This window comes from Ailuropoda melanoleuca, chromosome 16, assembly GCF_002007445.2.
Source record: "Ailuropoda melanoleuca isolate Jingjing chromosome 16, ASM200744v2, whole genome shotgun sequence".
In the NCBI taxonomy this organism is placed as follows: Eukaryota; Metazoa; Chordata; class Mammalia; order Carnivora; family Ursidae; genus Ailuropoda; species Ailuropoda melanoleuca.
The window spans coordinates 75,193,464-75,220,035 of record NC_048233.1 but is presented as its reverse complement, the minus strand read 5'-3'; the positions used below and the strand labels follow the sequence as shown (position 1 = coordinate 75,220,035).

Below are 26,572 nucleotides of genomic sequence, written 5' to 3'. Positions count from 1 at the left end.
TAATAATTTCCTTTTTTTCTGTTCCCTGTTTATCTTTAAAAACATTTCTTTTCCAGCAAAGAAAAGATGAAACTCCCTTCTACTTGCTAGATGGGATGCTGCCTGATTCATGGATCTTTTTTTTTTTTTTTAAAGATTTTATTTATTTATTTTAGAGAGAGAAAGTACACAAGAATGAGGGGGGAGGGGCAGGAGGAGGGGCAGAGGCAGAGGGAGAGGGACAAGCAGACTCCTGCACTGAGCACAGAGCCGGACTAGAGGCTCAATCCCACGACCCTGAGATCATGACCTGAGCTGAAACCAAGAATAGGATGCTCAACTGACTAAGCCACCCAGGTGCCCCTATGAATCTATTAATAAAGTCAATTAGATCTTTCAAATTTACTTGGTTGAGTTTTTGTTATTTAACAGAAGAATTAACATTGTTAAGATGTCAATACTATCCAAAGAAATCTACAGATTCAACACAATCCCTATCAAAATCCCAACAAACTTTTTTACAGAAATTGAATAGCTGATCCTTGAGTTCATATGGAATTGCAAGGGGCCCTGAATAGCCAGGACAATCTTGAAAAAGAAGAATGAAGTTGGAAGACACAAACTACCTAATTTTGAAATGTAATACAAAGCTACAGAACTTAAAGCAGTATGGTACTGGCATAAAGACAAATATATAGACCATTGGAATAGAATAGAGAGCCCAGAAACAAATCTTCACTTGTATGGTCAATTGGTTTTCAACAAGGGTACCCTTCATTGGGGGGAAGGAATACTCAAGTCTTTCCAGCAAGTGGTGCTGGGGAAACTAGATACCCTCAGGCAAAAGAAGGAAGTTGACCCATACCTTATACCTTACATAAAAACTAACTCAAAATGGGTCATAGAAATACATAAAGAGCTCCCACAGCTCAACAACAAAAAAACAAACAATATTATTCAAAAATGGTCAAAGGACTTACACATTTATCCAAAGAAGACATACAGATGGCCAACAGACACATGAAAAGATGCTCAACATCATTCATGATCAGGGACATACAAATAAAAATCACAATGAGATATCACCTCATACCTGTCAGAATGGCTAAAATAAAAAACTCAAGAAACAAGTGTTGATGAGGATGTGGAGTAAAAGAACCCTTGTGCACTGTTGTTGGGAATGCAAACTGGTGTAGCCACTGTGGAAGACAGTATTGCTGTTCCTCAAAAAACTAAAAATATAACTGCCCTATGATCCAGTGATCACACCAATTGGTATATACCCCAAGAATACAAAAACAGTAATTTGAAGGGATATATAAGCTCCTATGTTTATTACAGCATTATTTACAATAGTCAAACTATGGAAGCAACCCAAGTGTCCATCCATAGATGAATGGATAAAAAAGATGTGGTATAAACACACACACACACACACACACACACACACACACACACACACACACACAGAGGAATATTATTCAGCCATAAAAAAGAATGAAATCCTGCCATCTTCAATGGCATGGATAGAGCTAGAAAGTAGTATGCTAAACAAAATAAGTCAGTCAGAGAAAGACAAATACCATATGATTTCACTTATATGTAGAATTTAAGAAACAAAACAAATGAGCAAAGAGGAAAAAAAAGAGAGACAAACCAGGACACAGACTCTTAATTATAGAGAGCAGATGGTTACCAGAGAGGAAGTAGTTGGAAGGATGAGGGAAACAGGTGAGGCCGATTAAGAGTACACTTATCTTGATGAGCACTAAGTAATATATGGAACTGTTGAATCACTTTATTGTACAACTGAAACTAAAATAACACTGTATATTAACTACACTGGAATTAAAATAAATTTTAAAAAATGCAACTGGTAAAAACAAAACAAAACCAAAAAATCCAATAGCCAATAAGTACATGAAAAGATGTTCAACATCATTACTCATTGGGGACACACAAATCAAAACAATGAGGTATGACTTCATAGCCATTTGGATGCCTTTTATCAAAACAACAGGAAATAAAAAGTGTTGTTGAGGCTCTGGAGAAATTGGAACCCTTGTGAATTTCTTGTAAGAACGTAAAATGGTGAAGCCACTATAGAAAACAGTATGGCAATTCCTTAAAAAGTTAAACATAGAATTATCATATGACACAGCAATTCTGCTCCTAAGTATATGGCCAAGAATCAAAGACAGGGACTTACAGAGATACTTGTACGTCCATGTTCATAGCAGTGCTATTCACAATAGCCAAAAGGTAGAAGCAACCCAAGTGTCTGTTGACAGATGAATGGATAAACAAACTATGATATGTACACACAATGGTTAGAAAGGAATGAAATTCTGACACACGCTACAACATAGATGAACTGTGAAAACATCATGCGTAGTGAAATAAACCAGATACAAAGGGACAAATATCGTGTAATTCCACCTATATGAGATACCTAGAATAGTCAAAGACATAGAGACAGAAAATAAAATACTGGTTATTTGGGGCTAGAGGATGGGGAAATGGGTAGTAATTTTTTAATGGGTAAAATGTTTCAGTTTGGGAAGATGAAAAAAATTAAGGAGATGAATGGTGGTGATGGCTGCACAACAATGTGAATGTAGTTAATGCCACTGAACTGTACATTCAAAAATGGTTGAAATGGGGGTGGCTGGGTGGCTCAGTAGGTTAAGCATCTGACTTCGACTCAGGTCATGATCTCAGGGTCCTGGGATTGAGCCCTGCGTTGGGCTCCACACTCAGCAGGGAGTCTGCTTATCCCTCTCCATCTGCCCCCCTCCCCGCTCGTGCTCTCCCTCTTTCTCAAATAAATGAATAAAATCTTTTTAAAAAATAGTTGAAATGTTAAATTTTATGTTATTTATATTTTATCACCAAAAGAGATTTCTCTACTTAAAAAGTGGTTTGAATGGTAAATTTTATGTTAAGTATACTTTACCACAATCAAGGGATAAATATATTTTAAAACCCTTAGTCCTAGTTTCAAGACAAGATGACTTCTAAGGTCCCTTTCAATTCTAAAATTTTTTGAGACATCAAGATACCAAGGAGAAAAGAGAAAGAGAATCTGCTCAAGGAATAAGCTTCTGACTTCTTATTCGAAGTAAGAGTGTAACTTTACCTTTCAAGTGATTATAAATGGACCAAGAAGTTCTAGCAATGGTAGCAAACTCAAATGCCTACAGAGGCCAGGCAGGAAATGTAAGCAGATGAAGCAAGGCAGCTGGGGATGGTGGTAAATCTGAGGCCACCACATGCCCTGTCTAAAAGGAGCAGCTGTACCTCCGCCCTGGCAAACTGCCTCTCTGTTGGAATATGGGCATGGTATTTGGATGATTTTCCATTCTTTAAGTGAAATTGAATTGAGATTTTTATGCTATATGTTGGCATCTAATTTTCAAAAAGTATTATTTTTTTTATTTTTAATATTTTTTTTAAAAGTAGGCTCCACACCCAGTGCAGAGCCCAGATCAGGGCTTGAACTCACCACCATGAGATCAAGACCTGAGTTGAGCTCCAGAGTCAGATGGTTAACCGACTGAGCCACCCAGGCACTCCTTAAAAAATTATTTTTAACATTGCTAGCCAAAGAAAACGTAACTGTAGGCCAAGGCACATCCAGTCAGCCAACTGCTAGATTGTGATTTCTTTCAGAGCATAAAGGCACCACCCAGAATACAAAAGAAAAGGAGGTAGTACTAGTTAGATGCTCACCAATGGTTAAAGTTTGCATCCAGATCATGGGGCACATGGGTGGTTCAGTCGGTTAAGTGTCCAACTCTTGATTTCAGCTCAGGTCATGATCTCAGAGTCCTGAGATCAGACTCAGCTCTGGGGATAGAGCCTGGTTAAGAATCTCTCCCTCTCCCTCTTCCTCTCCCCTCCCATGCTCTCTCCCTCAAGAAAGAAAGAAAGAAAGAAAGAAAGAAAGAGAAAGAAAGAAAGAAAGAAAGGAAGGAAGGAAGGAAGGAAGGAAGGAAGGAAGGAAGGAAGAAAGAAAGAAAGAAAGAAAGAAAGAAGAAAGAAAGAAAGAAAGAAAGAAAGAAAGAAAGAAAGAAAGAAAGAAAGAAAGTTTGCATACAGATCATGATCTAAATCTTTTAATCCTTGTTTGGAAGCACCAGAAAGTACTGAATATTATTTTAATTAGGTGTCGATTGATATTGTATAGCTCTGAATGGGCCAGTTTTTAATGGGGCACTTTGACTGTGAAGTTTATGCCTTGCCTATAGTAGGTGATCAGTAAGGAGTAGCTATTATTATCTTAAATCAAACCCCTACACAAAATTGAAGAGTATAATGCTCTTTTGAAACCAACCCTACTCTCTAATATAAGAGATGATTTTAATATAATCCATTCAATAATCACAGATTATCGAATAGTGATTGGGAAGTGGTGAGCCTTCATGTTAAATAACAAAAAAGAAATCATTTACATATGTTAAGTGCTAAGAATGTAGTTATTGGCAAAACAAGGTTCTTGCCCTCATCAAGCTTACAGTTTAATAAGGGAGATGGACATTAAGTAGAGTCATCCAGAAAACACTTAGCCAGAAACTGTAATAAATGGAATGACTAAAAATTACAGGATGATTTGCAAAAGAATAATGAAGGATCTAATTCAGACGAGGAAGGGAAGGACAAAGAAGGTCTTTTAAGGAGCTGACCTTTAAACTAAGATTTAAAGGATAAAGAGAGGTTAGCAACCTAAGGGTATTATGCATCAGGGTGAGGAGGGCTGGGTAGGAAAGGAGGTGGTGACAAAAGCATTCCGGGAATGCTTGTGTGACATGTGTGATAGCCCCAAATAACTGAAATAGACAAAAAATTAAAGGAACATTAAATAGAGGGAAAGATTCAAGTTACTGAAGGTAGTGAGGTAAAAGATTTGAGCCGACATCACATGTCAATGTTCTCCTTGGAGAAAAGGTTTTGAAGAAGCAAAGATGGAAAAAGAAAAAATTAGAATTGAGAAGAAATAAGTAGAATGGGAGACAGGAGACTTCAACTGAAGGTTGAAGAAGTTGTTTATTGGCCACATCAGGTTTCTGGGACAAACGTGGAGCCATGGAGCTCTGGTGGGAGCAGGTTGGAGGACAGGCCAGAGGAAACCGCAGGACTGAAGAGATTATGTGGAAGGATTTTTGTTTGTTTGTTTAAAAAATGACAAAAGTAATAAATGCTCTTTAATATTTCAAACAAGACAGCCACCCACTCCTGAAGTAAGCACTGTTAATCCTCACAGAATGGTTTTTGGTGGTGAAGATTAGTGACAAGCAAAATCAGGGGGAAGTTTGAAGCAGTTGAACAGGGAAGTCAGACCGAAAGCTTTATTTCAGCCTAAATTGTCTGCATTCTCCCTTGAGATCACTTTAACCACCATAACATTAGGTATTTCAGGAAAAACAGTTTTTATCATACGATTATATAGACTGACCGCAAGTCTCTGATTCCTAGACTGTGATCTTCTTTCATAAGTACAGGGATTTTTTTTTTTTCAAATCTCTGATTATTAGACCACAAACTCTGTGAGAGCAGGAATTTCTGCTCCACTCACTGCTTTATCACTAGCAACTAATACATAAATGTTTGTTGAATGAATGAATATTCCTAGACTATGAAGACAAATCACAGTGAATTCAGAGTAAAACATAAAAGGTGAAAGAATTAAAAAAAAAGGAAAGGAAAAAGGAAGGGAGGGATGAAATTGGCAATACTTCAGATTCTGGCATTCATTCTTGACTCTTCTCTCCCACACTCCCACCCAATCAATCAGCAAGTCCTGTCAAACCAACCTTAAACAGCTCTTCATCTCCCTGCCACTACCTGCTCTGTTGTACTGGCTCCTAACTGGTCCTACCACCTGCCTTCCATTCCATTTTCCACGCTTTTGCCAGTCTCATATGTGAAAATACCACACAAATTGGTAAGATTCAACTGACTGGCTGGGATGATGTTTCCTTCTTACATACACCAGCCACAATGAACTTCTTACGGTTTCCCACAGGAACCATGTTGTTTCATGTCATCATATTTTCAGAAACCTTGTTTATTCTTGTTAGAATGTACTCCTTATTTGCTAAACAGCTTTCTACCATTCCAAGTTCCACCCTGCCTATTCCATCATAGCCTTTCCCGACTTCTGCAGAAGAACTATTTCCTCCCTTGTACTATCACTGAATTCTATATATGGCTTTAATGATCACTTACACTCTGGGGAAACTATTCTAGACTACTCTACTGGAATGTGAGCTCCTTGAGGGCAATTATTGTCATTTACTCAGTTGTATTTCAAGCATCTCACACACTATCTGATGAAGAGCACAATAAAAAAATAATACTCCCTCTCGTCAGCTTTCTGGCTTCTTCGGCATTGGTGTTTTCACCTCCTAGGTCTGTGACCTAGGACAAGTTCTTTACCTTTCTGAATCTGTTTCATTTTCTGTGAAAAAGTGATAATAAAAATATCTACCTAACACAAAGGATTGTTGTGAAGAAAAATTAGATATTCCACATACGAAGCAACTTCATAAATGCTAATTGCTATCATCATTTTCATTTTTGATATTACATTTTTTATGTCTAGAAATTCCATTTGGATCTTTTTATATCTTCCATTTATCTCCTAATCATAGTCATGTTTTCCTTTACATACTTGAGCATATTTATATGATTTAAAATAACTGTTTGAAGGTCCTCGTTAATAATTCTATTATCTCTGTCTTTTTTGGGTCTGTGTTTCTACAGATTGATTTTTCTCCTGGTTATGGGTCATATGTTCTTGCTTCTTTTAATATCTGGTAATTTTTAACTGGATGCCAGACATTGTCGATTTTATGTTATTGAGTGCTAGATTTTACTGAGTTCCTTTAAGGAGTGGTGAATTTTGTTCTGGCATACAGTTAAGTTATCTGCAGATAGACCTGTTTAATCCTTTTTGTTTTTAAGCCACTGAGGTCTCTCTCCAGTGTCAATGCCCTATGTGCTTTGAGGTTTCTCCACTTTGGCTGGTAGAAGTATGAACTATTCCTAGCCCTGTGTATACTCCAGGAATTGTTTGGCCTACTGTTTTCTGGTGGTTCTTTTTCCAACCCACACATGTGCGGAGTTTGTAGCCAGAGACTCAAATACCCAGTTGCAGCTCTCTCGAGCTTACTAAGCAACTCCCTCCTCTTTAGTACTCTGCCCTGCAAATTCTGGCCACGGGGGCCTCCCTAAACCCCAATCTCTGCCTCCTCAACTCAGGAAGACTGCTGTGCTCTTTGGATCTCCTCTCCTGTACTGCTGCTTGGCAACTGCATCTCAGAGACCACAGCCCCAGATTAACTGTTGTTCAATGTCTGAAAGAGTTGTTTCAGATACATTGTCTGATTTTCTAGTTGTTTATGGCAGGAGGACAATTCCCTAAGTAAGTACTTCTTCATGGGCAGAAGAGGAAGTAGCTCTCATTCTCTTATTAAATGAAATACACACACACACACACACACACACACACACACACACATTTGTTCATTTGTAAAAGTACAAAGCTCGAAATTAAATTCTAACAAACTATAAAAATAAACTGTGGACAATAGCTTTTTTGAGCCAATATCCCTAAACAGAAATGAAGATTTGCTTCAGGGAATTTTAATCTTTGCCAGACTTGGAAAATTCAGATTAATCTTTCACACTGAAAGAAATACCAAAGTGAGAAGTTGAACTTTAAAGGCTTATTACATATGAATAGATCTTTTTGCTTCCAAGACTCTAACGTCGCCTAGATAGCAAGAGGTTCACTATAATCTTCATGACGTTATTTGAATTTCAGACACAGGAAAATTAGCATCATTCAGTACTCAGTCATGCAGAAATGACATTGCTTCCCTATACTTGCTAAACACTGGGATAAATGGTTTCTTGCCAGAAGGCATCAGGTCCTTAGTTTTCTACAGGTGGCTTCATTTTTAGATATGTTATGCTGGAACTCTGCTCTTCTTTTGCTGTTTCCCTGAAGACCTAGTTTCTTCTTGATAATGTTAAAATATGTACAAGATGTTCTAAGGAAGTCATCTGCAGAAGAACAATATAGTATCAGCTCCTCTGAGTAGAAGTCAGGTATATGGCATTCTAACTGAAAAAAATGGGGCTTAATAAGTACTTTCTTTTGGAACTTTGCCTCTGAGTGTTTTTGCTTGTTCTGGATTAAAATTGGGAACTGACACACTCCAGGACTGAAAGATGTTCTAAAGTTTCCTGGAAGAAACTGAGAATATATTAAAATGATTTAACCAAAGATTTTAGGATCACCTAGATGCAAATGTTGCATTTGGTCTTTAAGAAATCAGGAGCTGACTAAGAAGCCTAACAATAAATATCCAGCATAAAATCCAGGTCTTGTTTATGGCACAGGAAAAACAGGGAGACCTTGGAGCTGCTTCCTCTTAGCAGCTGGATGATTCACTGGCAGCTGCTACAAGAAAGGTAAAGAAACCTACATCTGCTCAGAGTCCAAATGCTATATGGATCCCTTGTGATAGTAAACAAATTCTGGAAGAGGCCCCACTTCTAAAACAGGAAAAGAATTAAGGAGATCTAAAGACTCTTTTCCATAGTTATCTCCATATGCCTATTCCACAAAACCCAGGTCTAGCTATATGCACCATTCTTCAATATACTGAGTATTCAATAAATATTTGCTGACTGACTAAGGGACTGGGAAAGGATTGGGAAAAACAGGTTCTGACGAAATACGACAAACTCTACCTGTACACTCACAGCTCCCAGTTTTGTTTATGTAGAGACCGATGGGCTAGTTTCTCTTATGCAGTTCACTTAAAATTGAGTCCACTTTGATTTTTCTCCACTAGTGCATATAGTCTATAAAGGAGACAATGCTATTCTCAGTATACCAAGTATTTCTGCTCAATTGTGTAACTGAGATGGATAATCTCTTGAGTTACATGTCACAGAAGCATAGAAATAGCATATTAGCATATTAGTAAATCTGGGTTTGGCCCTTATTATTATCTCCACTACAGCAAATCTCCTAACTACGAGCTCTGCCTCCAGACTTATCCTCTAAGTCATTTCTTTTCTTTTTTTCTTTTAAAGATTTTATTTATTTATTTGACAGACAATGAAAGAACATAAGCCAGAGGAGCCACAAAGGGAGAGGGAAAAGCAGACTCCCCACTGAGCAGGGAGCCCAACACGGGGCTCAATCCCAGGACCCCGAGATCATGACCTGAGCCGAAGGCAGATGCTTAACCAACTGAGCCACCCAGGTGGCCCACCCTCTAAGCCATTTCTATACTGCCTTTCAAATGATCTTTCTAGAATCCAGATATCATCACACCATTCTTCTGAATAAAATCCTTTAACCGACAGAATAAAATCCAACTTCTTTTTTTACGGCAAAAATGGTCTTTCAGGACCTGACTCTACTATTTCTTCACAGGTGCATCTCCCCTAACCCGCTTCACAAACTCTAACCATTGTGATCTTCGCAATGTCTTATATATTCCAGATTCTTTCATGCTTCTACACCACAGCACATGCTCTACCTAGAATGTCCTTCTTTCCTTTATCCATGTAGATAACTCCTACTCTTCCTTCCCAAATTAGACCAAACAACCAGTTCTCAGGAGAATCTTCTCTAATCTATTTGCTCCCCTTTCTCTAACAATAGTGTCCCCATCCTACCCCCACCCTCCAATCAGGAATTTCCTTCTTTGTATTCATATTATTTCTTCAATCTGCTGCACGGTATTTTAATATTTGCCAAGAGCAAAACTCTGGAGCCAGATTGCCTGTATATGAATCCCACCCCAGCATTTGCTGTGTAAACTTGTCAAGTTACTTAACCTCTCTGATCCCCAGTTTCATTGGTTATAAGATGGGGATGGGGAGAGCTATTGTGAAGAGTAAATGAATCACCACACATTAAGTGTTCAGAACTGCGCTTGGCTCCTAATAGATATCATTAGTGATAGTGCTGGTATTAGCAATGGTGGTAGTATCTGTGACACAAGACGACCGCTCCTCAAAAAGTAAGGGGTTTGTAGAGCCTCAGATAGCATGTACTCAAACAGTATTTATAGGAACAAAAGAAAGAAGTTTGGAAGGAAGAAGGGAAGGCAAGAAAATAATTTGGGAAGACTTACCACCATTTTTGCCCACAGTTCGGAAGCATTTCCAGAAGGCCCGCAAGAATGATGCCCTATTGTGAGGGGTGGCTTGGATGAAGCTGAATTCCCGAAAGAGAATGTGAGTTCCCTGACATACACTGTTAAAACTGTAAAGAGAAAAATCAAGAAATCATCATTAGAGGAAGAGATATGGAAGGCTGGAATCAGAATAAAAAATCAAGACCACACAGAACCATTGCCAAAAAGGAGGGAAAACTTTTCTTCAACAAAACTCTGAACCATAGATGAGACCAAGTCTTTCAATGAAGAAATCCCTTCACATAAGCATATTCTCCTGAAAACTCTCTGAATCCAATTCCTCTGAGTGTTTCCTACCTCCCACATATATGCACTGAGGGAGTTTTAATCAGTCAGAGGAGTATCTCAAATAGAGGGAAATCTTTCAATCTTTAACTGGATGACATTGGCATTTGTATCTTTTTGGAGAACATTTCTCCTTCTACCACATTTGGAATTGTGTTTCCTTAAAGATATTATTTCTGTACTCTCTCTGACCTAAATCAGCTGCCGTAACAACAAAATGGCTCATGGGGACATAACTGGATTGTCTGTTCCAGTTTGGGGTGATGGATACCTTTTTGACTATAACCTCAGAGGCAAAGCCATGTGCCAAAGGATAAGAAAGGTTTCAAACAGAACATTAAGGCAAATAAGAGGAACAAGGGTAAAAAGTGGCCCCTGAATGAGAGTATGAAGCAAAGCCCCAGGGCCCAAGTGAGTCATTGTTTAAGCTGGGCTGGAGAAGGGGAAAAAATATACTCCATTGCCTTTGGGTTCTTCTGCCAAAGAAATAAAGGCTGTAGAGCCTGGCGTAATCTAAAAATGGAAATTCCACCAAAGAATAGGCAATTATCCAGTAATCATCACTACTAAAGACAGACTTCAGGTTCCAGAAAACTCTTAAATTCCCTGACAAGTAAATCATGAGTGGAAAATATGTTAATCTTTGTAGAGGAGCAGGCATTAAACTGAAGAAGGCAAAGCAATAGGGAGACAGTGGAAATTCCAAATGCCACTCTTCATTTGTTGACAATTTAAAGTGGGGGCAAAGCTGAATCTCTGAACTGAACAGGAAAACATTTCAGGAGTCATCTGTTCCATTTTCCTTTTCCCGGACCAAGTTCTGAGGGAAGCATCTAACCTGTCTTTAACATAGAGTATGTTATTACTTCAGATAAAATTAGCCTCTTCCTGTTAATATTAACAATACTGTATGAAAAAACAAATTATATACTCTTCTTCCCCCTGTGGAAAACTAGTGTAGAAATCAACTTCTGAGACACTATGAGGAAGCATGAGGAAAACATCTGGTAAAGAATTAGGTTAGAAGAGAAATTTTTAAAAAGCAACGAAAGTGTTAACCATGCAGTTTGCAATTCTATTGTCTTGAGCAAAGGAAAATGAAAAATAAAGCAAATGAGCTGTTACAGGTAAATGGAGTAGGTCACATTTCTAGCAAATGAAGTCTAAAATGATAACAATCTAGTTTAAATTTATGAAGCTATCCAGCAAAAAATTAGTCCCAAAGTATGCTTCCTACCCCCCATGGGAAAAAAGCTGGTGTCTAGGTCATAGTCTGGGCTGTAAAGAAACTAATACTAGTGAAATTATATCCTTAGCGTAGCTTTTTAAAAATAAATTTTTTAGGGGCACCTGGGTGGCTTAGTGGGTTGAATGTCTGGCTTTTGGTTTCAGCTCAGGTCATGATCTCAGAGCTGTGAGACTGAGCCCAGCACTAGGCTCCATGCTCAGCAGGGAGTCTGCTTGAGACGCTCTCTCTCTCCCTCTCCCTCTGCCCCTCCCCCTCCCCTTGCTCACTTGCTCTATCTGTCTAAAAATAAATAAATAAATCTTTTAAAATATATATATTTATCTTTTTTGAAACTACAGAATAATTTATGCATTGAAGAATCTGGCTCATTGTACGGATAAGAATTTATGTAAGAAGTTATAAAATAAGAATTTTAAAAAACAGGCCAAGGACATATAATATTGAATACAAAAAGATTTATAATTATATTTCCATTACTGTCTTAAGATAATCCCTACCAATAAAATTTAGCTGGTCAGTATGGGGATCATAATCACTTTACTTAAAGAGTTAATAGACAATATAATCAGTGAAAATTCTTTTAGATAAGAGGGCTGTAAAGAAAAAGCAGAAAATACAATACATTGCTCAAAGCTTTACTGTTTCTCCTCAACCTGAAATAACTTTTCCCTGCCTCCATCTGTTAAAATTCTATCCAGTTTTTCAGGACCATCTCTAATGCCGCATTTTGCATGAAGTTTTTTCCTGATTCTATATTCATGCTCAATTCCCATCATTTATAACTTATAACTCTCCACTGGTACTCACAATCTGCTGCCTTTGGAAAAAGTTACTGGACTTCTATTTCCTATAAGACTGTAAGTTCTATGGAGTAAGTAATTAGGTTGTATTCATCTTGGTCTCCACCACATTATCTAACACATAGTACATGCTACTCCATAAATGCCTTTGGTAGTTGATTTAGAAAGATTAGAAAGAACAGACAAGTAACACCAGGTAGAAAGTATCAGATTTATATTTGTAGCCAGCCACAATGGAAATACTGAAGGTCAACATTTTATAAACTTTTTAAAAGTCCAGGACTTTGGCCTGATATTTGCACTGTAATATTGCAATACCAACTTTGTTTTGATTAGTATTTTCCTGGCATGTCTTTTCCTATGCTTTTAATTTTAATCCTTCTGGGTCATTTTGTTTTAGATATTTCTCTTGTGAGTAGTATATAGTTGGATTTTGCTTTTTACCCAACCTTACAGTCTCTGTATTTTAATGAGTTTTTAAAAAATATATTTGATTAATATTTGCCATCTTATTACATCTTTTCCATAAATTGTCTTTGACTTGTTTTTCTTTTCCTGTTTTCTGTTGTGTTAGGAAGGTTTTTTTCTTTTCTTCTCTTTTCTTTTCTTTTCTTTTTTTAAAGATTCTATTTATTTTGAGAGAGAGAGCGAGCAGAGGGGAAGGGCAGAGACAGAGGGAGAGAATCTCAAGCAGATCCACACTGAGAGCAGAGACCGACGTGGGGCTTAATCTCAAGACCCTGAGATCATGACCTGAGCTGAAATCAAAAGTCAGACGCTCAACTGACTGAGCCCCCCAGGTGCCCCCATTTTTTTCTTTTTTAATTATTTTCTCCCCCCTCTGTCAGAGTGGAAGCTATGACAGAATCTATAACTTCTTAGAATTCCTCTTAAAAATCCAACACACATATTTAGCTACACAGTTTTATTTTTTTTAATTGAAGTATAGTTGATGCACAATGTTATATTAGTTTCAGATGTACAGCACAGGGCTTTCGACAATTCTATACATAATGCAGTGTTTACCACGGTAAGTGTAGTCTCCATCTGTCACCATACAGAGTTATTATAGTATTATTGACTATATTCCCTACACTGTACTTTTCATCCCCGTGACGATAGTACCTCTTAATCTCCTCCACTCATTTTGCCCATCCCCCACCCCCTCCCCTCTGGCAACCATCAGTTTGTATTTATGAGACTGTTTCTGTTTGTGTGTGTCATGAGCACACTATGAAGGTACACACACGAGTTACGTCTTTCTGCACTGTCAGCTTTATTCAGTCATAAAGCAAGGTTAACATAATTATAAAGCAGGTTCAGGATTCCAAACTCAATGACATTTCACCACGTGATTAACTTGGCTTCTTACATGGCACACGAAGCAAAACACAAGACCTAAGTCACACAACAAACAAGATAGCACAGAGGGGTAGGAGGTGAACGAACCAAACTCGAAGTCAGTGTGTGGGTGTACAGTTGAGATAAGGCCTCAGTCCGGTCCAGGTCAGCTCGTGGCACTTACTGCTTAATCTGTTAAAAGCAGTGGAGGATCTCAGTTCTGTTCGGAGATCAATCAAGCAGAGCCTTCTACAGTGGCTGCCTTTTTCAACTGCTCAGACCTCGGGGGGTCAGTGTCTACAGAGTCTACAGTTTGCTGCAAAAAACCTCCCTTTTTAAAAGGGATTTAATCACTCTTGAGACCCTGCAGACTTCTCCTAGTTATCAGTTCTGGGGTGCTGTCAGCTGGTACTGGTCTCGGTGCTATCTGATAGCTTCAGAACCCTTAACTACTTGCATCAGTGCTTGACATAGGCCCCTGCTTGACATGAGTGACTTCATCTTACTCTCTACAGTATATTTGTGTTTGTTCATTTGTTTTGCTTTTTCTCTGAGTTATTTCACTTAGTGTAATACCCTGAAGGTTCATCCCTGTTGTCAGAAATGACAAGATTTCCTTCTTTTTTTACGGCTGAGTAATAGTCCATTGTATATGTATACCACACCTTCTTTATCCATTCATCTATGGATGGACAGTTAGGTTGCTTCCATATCCTGGCTATTGTAAATAATGTTACAATAAACATGGATGCATATATCTTTTCAAATTAGTAGCTACACATTTTTTAAAATGTCAAGTCACTCATTATTTTTATTACTCTCCAAAGCAAGACAAGAACCAAAGCACACTCTAAATAACCTATGAGCACTTTTCTCATCTTCTGATATTATTTTCTAGATTTTGACTTCCAGCTTTTTAAATTAAAAACTTTTTTTAATACGGTAGAATGCTTATAATACTTATTATTTAAGCCATAGTATTTATCATTTTAAGTACTGTAAGTGTACAATTCAGTGCTTAAATACATTCACAATGCTGTTAACCATTATCATTATCTATTCACAGAACTTTATCATTATCCCCAAGAAAAACCCTATATATATTGAACAGTAATTCCCCCTTCCACCTTCCTCCCAAACTTTGGTAACCTCTATTTCATCCTCTGTCTCTATGCATTTGTCTATTCTAGGCACCTCTTAGAAGTGGAGATGTACAATATTTGCCCTTGTGTGTCTGGCTTCTTTCTTTCTTTCTTTCTTTCTTTCTTTCTTTCTTCTTTCTTGATTTTATTTATTTGTTTGTTTATTTATTTATTTATTTTAGAGAGAGAGAGAGAGCATGCACCCACAAACAGAGAGAGGGGCAGAGAGGGAGGGAGAGAGAGAGAATCTCAAGCAAACTCCACACGGTGTGTGAAGCCTGATGTGGGGCTTGATCCTACAACCCTGAGACCATGACCTGAGTTGAAACTAAGAGTGCACACCCAACTACCTGAGCCACCCAGGCGCTCCTGGCTTATTTCACTAAGTTTTTAGGTCCATCCATGTTGGGCTTACATCAAATTTCATTCCTTTTTAAGGATGAATAATATTCCATTGTATGTATATGCCCCATTTGTTTATTCATTCATCTGCTGATGAACACATGGGTTGTTTCTAGCTTTTGGCTATTATGAATAATGCTTCTATGAATGTTGTTATACAAATATCTCTTCTTCAAATAGTCTGCTTTCAATTCTTCTGGGTATATACCCAGAAGTGGAATTGCTGTGTCATATAGTAATTGTATATTTAAACTTCTGAGAAAAGACCAAACCGTATTCCCCAGTGACTGCACCATTTTATCTTCTCACAGCAGTGCACAAGGGTTCTAATAGTCACCAGCACTATTCCTATTTTCCTATTTTTTTAATAGCCATGCTAGCAGGTGTGAAGTGGCGTCTTGTTGTGGTTTTGATTTGCATTTCCCCACTGAGTAATGGTGTGCTGATCATCATTGCATGTACTGTGGACATGCGTATATCTTCTTTGGAGCAATGCCTATTTAAGTCCCTTGCTCATTTTTTAGTAACTTTTTTTGTTGTTGGGTTGGAGGAGTTCATTATATATTCTGGATATGAATCCTTTATCAGATATATAATTTGAAAATGTCTTCTCTCATTCTGCAGGTTGTCTTCTTGCCTTCTTGATAGTACACTTTGATGAACAAAAGGTTCTTAATTTTGATCAAGTCCATTTTATCAATTTTTTTCTTTTGTTCCCTATGCTTTTGCTGTGATAACCATAAAATCACTGCCAATTATAATGCCATAAATATAATGTTTTCTTCTCAGAGTTTTATAGTTTTACCTCTTAAATTTAGGTCTTTGATCCATTTTAATTTTAATTTTTTTAAGATTTATTTATTTTAGAGAGAGTGAGCAGAGGGAGGGGCAGAGAGAGAGGAAGAGACAGAGTCCCTCAAGCAGACTCCCTGCTGAGTGTGGAGCCGGATGCAGAGCTAGATCCCAGGACCCTGATATCCTAACCTGAGCCAAAATCAAGAGCCCGCGGCTTAGCCAGCTGAGCCACTCAGGTGCCCTGAGTTAACTTTTATATAAGGTATGTCAACTCCCTTCTTTTGCATGTGAATATCTAGTTTCCCCAGCACCACTTGCTGGAAAGACTTGTTGAATGGTCCTTTCCCCTATGAACAGCACCCTGGTTGAAAATCAATTGACCATACATACAAGGGTTTGTTTCTGGGCTCTCTATTCTATTCCAGTGGTCTATATGTCTGTCTTTATGCCAATACATACAGTTTTCAGTACTGTAGCTTTGTATTAAGTTTCAAAGTTAGGAAGTTGGAGTCTTCCAACTTCATTCTTTTTTAAGATTGTCCTGGCTTTCTGAAGTCCCTTGCAATTCCATGTGAATTTGAGGATCAGCTATTTGATTTCGGTGAAAAGTCTGCTGTTATTTCAGTAGAGATTGTGTTGAATTTGTAGATTTCTTTGGATAGTACTGACATCTTAACAATGTTAAAAGTCTTCCTACCCATAAACTTGGGATGTCTTTCCCTTTACATAGGTTTTTTTAGATTTCATTTAGCAGGGTTTTGTAGTTTTCAGTGTGCAAATCTTTTACTTTCTTGGTTAAATTTATGCCTGGTATGCCTGGGTGGCTCAGTTGGTTAAGTGTCCAACTCTTGATATTGGCTCAAGTCATGATCTCAGGGTGGTGGGATAGAGCCCCGCATCGGGCTTCACACTCAGTGCACAGTCTGCTTGAAAATCTCTCCCTTTCCTTCTGCCCCTCCCCCTCCTCATGTGTGCATGCACTTTCTCTCATAAATTAAATTTCAAAAAAATTTGTCCCTAAGTATTTAATTCTTTTAGATGCTACTATAAATACAATTGCTTTCTTAATTTCCTTTTGACTGTTGATTGCCAGTGTATAAAAACACAACTGATCGGGGGCCCTGGGTGGCTCAGTCAGTTAAGCGTCTGCCTTTGGCTCAGGTCATGATCCCAGGGTCCTGGGATCAAGTCCCACATGGGGGAGCTTGCTTCTCCCTCTCCCTCTGTCCCTCCTACTGCTTGTGCTCTCTTGTTCTCTCTCTCTCTCAAATAAATAAATAAAATCTCAAAAAAAACCACACAACTGATTTTTGTGCGTTGATTTGGTATCCTTCACCTTTGCTGAATTTAATAGGACTAGAAGCTTTTTTGTGGATTCTTTAGGATTTTCTATACATAGGATCATGCCACTGCAAATAGTTTCACCTTTTCCTTTCCAATTTGGATGTGCCTTATTTCTTTCGACTTCTACCTTTTTAAATGTAAAAAGTTACTCATTACTTTTAAAGTCAATAGTTAAGTTTATCAACATATCATATTAACTGTCATGTTCACTACTATTCTTCATTCTGTTCCTTCCTTCTTGGTTCAGTTATTTTCTTGCTAAAGTACAGCACCTTTTCAGACAGGTCCACAATCACTTATCACTTTGGACCTCTCTATTTTGGACTTGACAAATTTTTGGATTTTATAAAGCCAATATGTTGCACAAACCAGATGTGATATAGCACTACCAGTGGGGCTAGGGTAGCAGCCCATAGTCAAGCATATTAAAATTTCCACAGTGAAACATACATTTATATTAAAAAGAATAAATAAAGACCAAAGATAGCCTCATAAACTAGTCCAGGTCAAGTTTGCTCCCAAATGAGTTTGCAGAAAACTCAGCAAAAACAACTTCAGGCTTTCTATGCTATTTTGATTTCAAATTGTGAATTTCTGAATATTCACAGACAATAGACCTGCTGTTTTCACAAAAGCCTGTGGGTGGTAAACGCTCTCAGTTTTCATTTTCTTGAAAATATCTTTATTTACCCTCTAGAATAATGGTTTAACCAGGTGGAGAATTCTGGGTTGTCATTTATCTTCTCGCAGCACTTCAAAGATACTACTCCATTGTCATCTGGCATCTACACTGCTGTTGAGAGGCCATCTGTCAAGCTCCTGCCATTGCTTGAGGAGTTAATCATTCTTACCATTCATATAAGCTATTTTTTTATTATTAATGTTCTGTGGATTCTACAAGGTGTCTGTCATGTAGGTATAGTTTTAGTTATCTTGCACAACACTTTAATCTGACTTATGTCTTTTGTCTCAGAGAGTATCTTTTAAAATATTGCTTCACTGCCATCTTCTCTATTCTTTTCTTCTCCTATTAGATGTACATTTTAGCCTGTCAGTGTCTCTTCTGTGTCCTTTCATAATTTTCGTCTTTTATCTTTGCGTTGTACTTAGTATTATCTTTCAAATTATGAATTCTTTATTCTTTTTTGTCTGGTCTAAAGTTTATTCTCTCTGTTGAATTATTTATTTATTTATGTTAATTTTTTAATGGCCATGTTTTAATGTTCTTTTTTTTAAGACTGATTGACTGATTTTTTTTTTTTTTTAAAGATTTTATTTATTTATTCATTCGACAGAGATAGAGACAGCTATNTCTTTTATCTTTGCGTTGTACTTAGTATTATCTTTCAAATTATGAATTCTTTATTCTTTTTTGTCTGGTCTAAAGTTTATTCTCTCTGTTGAATTATTTATTTATTTATGTTAATTTTTTAATGGCCATGTTTTAATGTTCTTTTTTTTAAGACTGATTGACTGATTTTAAAGAGAGAGAGAGCAAGAGCGCAAATGGGAGGGGCAGAGGGAGATGGAGAGAGGATCTCAAGCAGACTGTACTGAGTGTGGAGCATGACACGGGGCTTGATCTCAAGACCTTGAGATCACGACTTGGGCCAAAACCAAGAGTTGGACACTTAACCAACTGCCCCACCCAGGAACCCCTGTTGCATTTTTTAAAACATCAGTAACTTTTTTATTTCTAGAATGTTTAATTGGTGTTTTAAAGAATTTACATGGTTTTGTTTCTGCTTCCCAGTTTTTATTCTCTATTTTTTCCCCTCAACTTTTTATTTCAAAACCAGTTAGTTACCATACAGTGTAATATTAATTCAGGTTTAGAATTCAGTGATTCAACACTTACATACAACGCTTGGTGCTCATCACAAGTGCCCTCCTTAAGCCCCATCACCCATTTGGCCCATCCACCCAACCCACCTCCCCTCTGGTACCAGCAGTTTGTTCTTTATAGTTAAGAGCCTGTTTTATGGTTTGCCTCTGTCTCTCTTTCCCCCCTGCCATGTTCATTTGTTTTGTTTCTTAAATTCCACATGAGTGAAGTCACATGGTACTTGTCTTTCTCTAACATATTTCGCTTAGTATAGTGCACTCTAGCTCCATCCACATCATTGCAAATGACAAGCTTTCATTCTTTTTTATGGCTGAGTAATATTCCTCTGTGTGTGTGTGTGTGTGTGTGTGTGTGTGTGTCTGTGTGTGTGTGTGTACATGTATATTACAACTTATTTATCCATTCATCAGTCGATGAACATTTGGGCTCTTTCCATAATTTGGTTATTATTGATAATGCTGCTATAAACATTGGGGTACATGTATCCCTTCAAATTAGTATTTTTGTATCCTTTGGGTAAATACCTAGTAGTGGAATTGCTAGATCATAAGGTAGCTCTATTTTTAACTTTTTAAGGGACCTCCATATTGTTTTCCAGAGTGTCTGCACAAGTTTGCATTCCCACAAACAGTGTAAGAAGGTTCCCCTTTCTCTGCATCCTCGCCAATACTTGTTGTTTCCTGCATTATTAATTTTAGCCATTCTGACAGGTGTGAGGTGATATCTCATTGTAGTTTTGATTTGTATTTCCCGATGATGAGTGATGTTGAACATTTTTTCATGTGTCTATTAGCCATCTATATGCCTTACTTGGAAAAATGTCTATTTATGTCTTCTACCCATTTTTTAGCTGGAGTATTTGTTTTTTGGGCAATAGAACAGATCAATGAAACCAGAAGATGAGACTTTGAAAAATTTAAGAAAATTGATAAACTCCTAGCCAGACTTATCAAAGAGAAAAGAGAAAGGATCCAAATAAATAAAATCACAAATGAGAGAGGAGAAATCACAATCAACACCATAGAAATACAAACAATAATGAGAATATTATGAAAAACTATATGCCAACAAATCGGACAATGTGGAAGAAATGGATAAATTCCTAGACACTTATAAATTACCAAAACTAAAACAGGAAGAAATAGAAAACTTGAACACACTGATAACCAGCAAATAAATTGAATCTGTCATCAAAAATCTCCCAAGAAACAAGTCCAGGGCCAGATGACTTCACAGGTGAATTTTACCAAACATTTAAAGAAGAGTTAATTCCTATTCTTCTTGAACTATTCCAAAGAATAGAAACTTCCAAATTCTTTCTATGAGGCCAGCATTACCCTGATAACAAAACCATATAAAGACTCCACTAAAAAAGAATGCTACAGGGGCACCTGGGTGGCTCAGTTAGTTAAGTGTGTGACTCTTGATTTTGGCTCAGGTTATGATCTCAGGGTCCTGAGATCGAACCCTGCATTGGGCTCAGCACTCAGTGGGGAGTCTGCTTGAGGATTCTCTCCCTCTCCTTCTGCACCTCCCCCCTGCATTCTCTCTCTCTCTGTCTCTCAAATAAATAAAGAAACAAATAAATCTTTTAAAAAAAGAAGAAACTAAAGGTCAACACTTTTTTTTTTTTTAAGATTGTATTTATTTATTTGACAGAGAGAGAGAGAGCCAGCGAGAGAGAGATCACAGGCAGGGGGAGTGGGAGATGAAGAAGCAGGCTCCCAGTGGAGGAGCCTGATGTGGGGCTCGATCCCAGGACCCTGGGATCACACCCTGAGCCGAAGGCAGATGCTTAATGACTGAGTCACCCAGGCGTCCCTAAAGGTCAATATCTCTGATGGATCCAAAAATTCTCAGTGAAATACTAGCAAATTAAATCCAACTGTACATTAAAAGAATCGTTCACTATGATCGAGGGGGATTTATTTCTGGGCTTCAAGGATAGTTCAATATTGCAAATCAGTCAACGTGATATACCACAATAAAAGAAAGGATAAGAACCATATGATACTTCCAATAGATGCTGAAAAAGCATTTGGCAAAGTACAACATACATTCATGATAAAAACCCTCAACAAAGTAGGGCTAGAGGTAACATACCTCGACATAATAAAGGCCATATACAAAAAACCCACAGCTAATATCATCCTCAATGGGGAAAAACTGAGAGCTTTTCCTCTCTGGTCAGGAACAGACAGGGATGTCCATTCTCACCACTGTTATTTAACATAGTACTGGAGTCCTAGTCTCAGCAATCAGAGAACACAAAGAAATAAAAGGCATCCAGTTTGGCAAGGAAGAAGTCGAACTTTCACTATTTGCAGATGCCATGATACTCCATATAGAAAACCTGAAAGGCTGCACCAAAAAATTCCTAGAACTGATACATGAATTCAGTAAAGTTGCAGGATACAAAATCAACATATGGAAATCTGTTGCATTTCTACACACAAATAATGAAGCAGCAGTAAGAGAAATCAAGGAATCAATCCCATTTACAACCGCACCAAAACCTATAAGATACTTAGGAATAAACCTAACCAAAAAGGCAAAAGATCTGTACTCACACGATGAAAGAAATTGAAGTGGACACAAAGTACTGAAAAACATTCCATATTCATGGATTGGAAAAACAAATACTGGGTTTATAAAAAGCTTTTATTTATTTATTTATTTGAGAGAGAGAGAGCAGGGGACGAGCAGAGGGGGAAGAACAGGGAGGGGGAAAGAATCCCAAGCAGACTCCATGCTGAGTGCGGAGCCCAACGCAAGGGCAGACCTCACTACCCTGAGATCATGACCTGAGCCCAAACCAAGAGTCAGATGCTTAACTGACTGAGCCACCCAGGTGCCCCTGGAAGAACAAATATTGTTAAAATGTCTATATTACCCAAAGCAATCTATACATTTAATGTAAACCCTATCAAAATACCAACAGAATTTTTCACAGAGCTAAAACAAACAATCCTAAAATTTGTATGGAACCACAAAAGATTCTGCATAGCCAAAGCAATCTTGAAAAAGAAAAGCAAAGCTGGAGGTATCACAATTCTGGACTTCAGGTTGTATTACAAAGCTGTAGTGATCAAGACAGTATGGTACTGTCACAAAAATAGATCGCTCAATAGAACAGAATAGAAACCCAGAAATGAACCCCCACCTCTATGGTCAATTAAGCTTTGACAAAGCAGAGAAGAATATCCAATGGAAAAAAGACAATCTCTTCAACCAATGGTGTTGAGGAAACTGGATAGCAGCAACACGCAGAAGAATGAAACTGGACCACTTTTTTATACCGTACACAAAAATAAATTCAAAATGGATTAAAGATCTAAAAGTGAGACAGGAAACCATTAAAATCCTAGAGGAGAACACAGGTAGTAAGCTCTGACATCAGCCATAGCAACTTCTTACTAAATATGTTACCAGAGGCAAGGGAAACAGAAGCAAAAATAAACAACTGGGACTTCATAAAAAAAAAAAGCTTCTGCCCGGCAAAGGAAACAAACAACCAAACTGAAAGGCAACGTACAGAATGGGAGAAGATATTTGCAAATAACATATCTGACAAAGGGTTGGTATCCAAAATCTATAAAGAACTCATAAAACTCAACGCCCAAAACACAAATAATCCAGTTATTATCTTTTTAAAATGATAACCATTCCTTTTTTATGTCCCTGAGGATCCTAAATTTTATTTCAAATTCAACTTAAAATAATCAATTAGTCTTATTTTCTCTAGAGTAAATTTATATTTCAATTGTAGGGTTTATTGGCCCTTTCTTAGCATTAGTTGTTTTCATATATTTTGGAATTTCAGCATGTAAACTCACCTTAAGTGGGAGGTTATCACTGTCTCCAGTTGCTTACTCATTCACTCTCTCCTGAGGACAGATCCTAGTCTCGGACCAGATCGTATATTGGGGGAATTAAGGCTCCATTCCTAATGATATCGCGACTATCACAGAGGCCATCACTGAACCTTTGAGTAGCTCAGACCACTCAGTCCTGGTTGCAAGATTGTCTGCTTCCTTTCATAGACGCAAGCTTTATATAAGCCATTTTCCAGGTAGCAATCATAATTAAAAAAAAAAAAATCTCCTGCCCTGTGTGTGACACATTTAGTCTCTACTATTCCATGAGAAATGAGCTCTCAGTTTCCTATGCTTGCTTCTGAACCCAGAACACATAAGGCCTGTGGTTTTAGTCCCATTAGCATTTTGGTTTGTTTGGTTTCTCACCCATGGATGAATTTATATTGATTTTACAAAATGGCTACGTCCCTTAAATTTTCTCTTCAGAATATTTCATGTATCATTACCATGTGTTTGTGAAGGATAAGAAAACCAAATCATAAACACTGTAAGCCATTATGACCAGAAATCCAAAACAAATTTTCTACCTGCATGAAAATGCACATGCTTGCTACTTTTTCATTGTATCTAACTGAACTAAAAAGTTTTTTAATAGACATCAATCTTACCTCTAAAATCGAACAAAAATGTTCCTAAAAATACTTCAAAGGACACACAGAAGTATACTATAATGTCTACCTCAAACAGATTTCTCCAAAACCAGTATTCAAATTTCACTGAGTAAATTCTTCCATTTTTTAAGTTTTTGTTTTTTTCTCTTGAGATTTCAATTTTTTTGTATTTTTACATAATTTCAAATTTATAGAAAAGTTGCAAGAATAGCACAAAGGATTCCTGAGTACCCTTCACCTAGATTACTCAAATGTGAATATTTTGTGGGGCGCCTGGGTAGCGCAGTTGTTAAGCGTCTGCCTTCGGCTCAGGGCGTGATCCCAGGGTTCTGGGATCAAGCCCCACATCAGGCTCCTCTGCTGGAAGCCTGCTTCTTCCTCTCCCACTCCCCCTGCTTGTGTTCCCTCTCTCGCTGGCTGTCTCTCTGTCAAATAAATAAACAAAATCTTTAAAAAAAAATGTGAATATTTTGTTACATTTACTCTCACTCAAATATTCTTTCTCAATCTCTCTCTCTCACACACACACACGCATATAAATATTACTGTTTTTCGGAACTGTTTTAAGACCTAAGTTGTAAACATGATGCTCCTTTACCCCTAAATACACCATATATTTCCTAAAAAATGAGTTCTCTTATATGACCATAGTATAATGATCAAAATCAGAAAGTTAAAATTGATACAATATTTTAATCTAATTTACAGGCCTTTTTTTTTTTTAATTAATTTTTTTTTGAGAGAGAGGAGAGGAGCAGGGCCAGAGGGGGACTAGCAGACCCACGGTGGCGGGTGGGGGGTGGGGGTTGCGGCACATGCAGCCAATCCCAGGACCCTGAGATCATAAGATCATGATCTGAACCAAAACAAGTCCGTTGCTTAATCTATTGAGCCACCCAGGCGCCCCTAATCTATAGGCATTATGAAAAGTATCTCTAACCCCTGTTAAAGTATTTATTTAAAACTATGAGAAAAATTAGGTTGATGTTTCTTGAAAAACAAGTACAAAATGAAGATGCCTCCTAGAACCACTGTTATTTATTTATTTAGTAAGTAAGTAAGTAGGTTCTATACCCAATGTGGAGCTTGAGCTCATAACCCTGAAATCAAGAGTCCCATGCTCTACCAACTGAGCCAGCCAGGCACACCAAACCAACTTCTATGTCCTTCTGACACATCCACACAATTTTTGATCACTTCCTTACTTTCTGATAGAAAAAGATGTTCCAGTCTCATCTTGTTCCTTCCCTACCCAATCCTAGAGCCAGCCATTTCTCCAAGAAGCCCAAGCTGCTTTTATTAGAGGACTGTTTAAAAACCTGGGTAGATGCTGGATGTGCTCCACATGTATCATTGCTTCTAGGCTCTCCCAGAGTCAGGGTAAAGACAAATGAAGGTTTATATATACACACTCTGCATGTGTGCATGCATGCACATACACACACACACACACACACACACACACACCACTAGATTCATTTTTATGTATCTAGCTATCTACCTATATTAAAACCCATGCGTACACTGATTCAATTTCAGTGCTACAGGGTACATTCTAGTCTTTCTCCTTTTCACATCCGAAACTACTTCTCTAATTCTATAGTTGGTGTGATTGGAGAGCTAATGTTTAATGAGTACAGTTTCAGTTTGGGAAGATGAAGAAGTTCTAGAGATAGATGGTGGTGACAGTTGCAGAACAATGTGAGTGGACTTGATGCCACTTAAAAAATGGTTAAAATGGTTATTTTGTTATGTATATATATTGTGTATATTTTGCCATAAAAAGAAATAAATTAAGATATTGGTATCAAATACCCAGTATGTATATTTATAGGATTGTCTGATGGAACGAGTGATTGGAAACTATAATCAAAACATTTTTTTAGAGTGGTTCTGAAGTAAGAATGACCATGGCTTTGCTACAGGAAGAGTGGACCAAAGATAGCAGCATTGGTATCACTTAGGAGCCTGTTAGAAACCAGAATCTCAGGGCGCCTGGGTGGCGCAGTCATTAAGCGTCTGCCTTTGGCTCAGAGCGTGATCCCAGCATTCTGGGATCGAGCCCCACATCAGGCTTCTCCCCTAGGAGCCTGCTTCTTCCTCTCCCACTCCCCCTGCTTGTGTTCCCTCTCTCGCTGGCTGTCTCTCTGTCAAATAAATAAATAAAATCTTAAAAAAAAAAAAAGAAAAGAAAAGAAACCAGAATCTCAGGCCCCATCCCAGACCTACTAAATCTGATTCTGCATCTTAACAAGACTCCAGGTGGTTCACAAGCACATTAAAGTTCAAGAAGCACTCCTCTGGGACAGATTCTGCCACCTCCTACTTTTGTGACTTTAGGCCAAGAATTTCACCATTTTGTGCCTCAGTTATTCTTTGCCTATAAAATTGTGATAACAGGAATGAAAGTTGCCAAAGATGATTAAATATGATAATAATGCATGTTGTATAATGCCTGGCAAATTCAGGGACTATCAGCTATTATCATTACTTTGCTCAGTAGAAATCTGTGATGGTTGGTTTCAGGGGCTTTTCTAAAAATAGTAAATTTAGGAAGTCAATATTTTCCAGAGACGGTGGTTGGCTGTAGGAGATAATTGGGGAAAAGGATACATGGGAGATAACAGTTTTGGCCAAATATGAAGAAGGCTCAATACAGTAGAGTGGAGGTGTC

At 37.8% G+C, this 26,572-nt stretch overlaps 1 protein-coding gene across 2 annotated transcripts in view; it reads right to left on the bottom strand.

Moving 5' to 3' along the window:
• The window catches only part of C16H11orf49 (chromosome 16 C11orf49 homolog), a 185,841-nt gene that overhangs the window by 90,993 nt on the left and 68,276 nt on the right, over positions 1 to 26,572 (bottom strand). For both annotated transcript variants that reach the window (XM_019802162.2, XM_002921628.4), the window contains exon 3: positions 10,143 to 10,273. In XM_019802162.2, the coding sequence (XP_019657721.1) occupies positions 10,143 to 10,273 (131 nt within the window). The remainder of the gene's footprint in view (positions 1 to 10,142; positions 10,274 to 26,572) is intronic.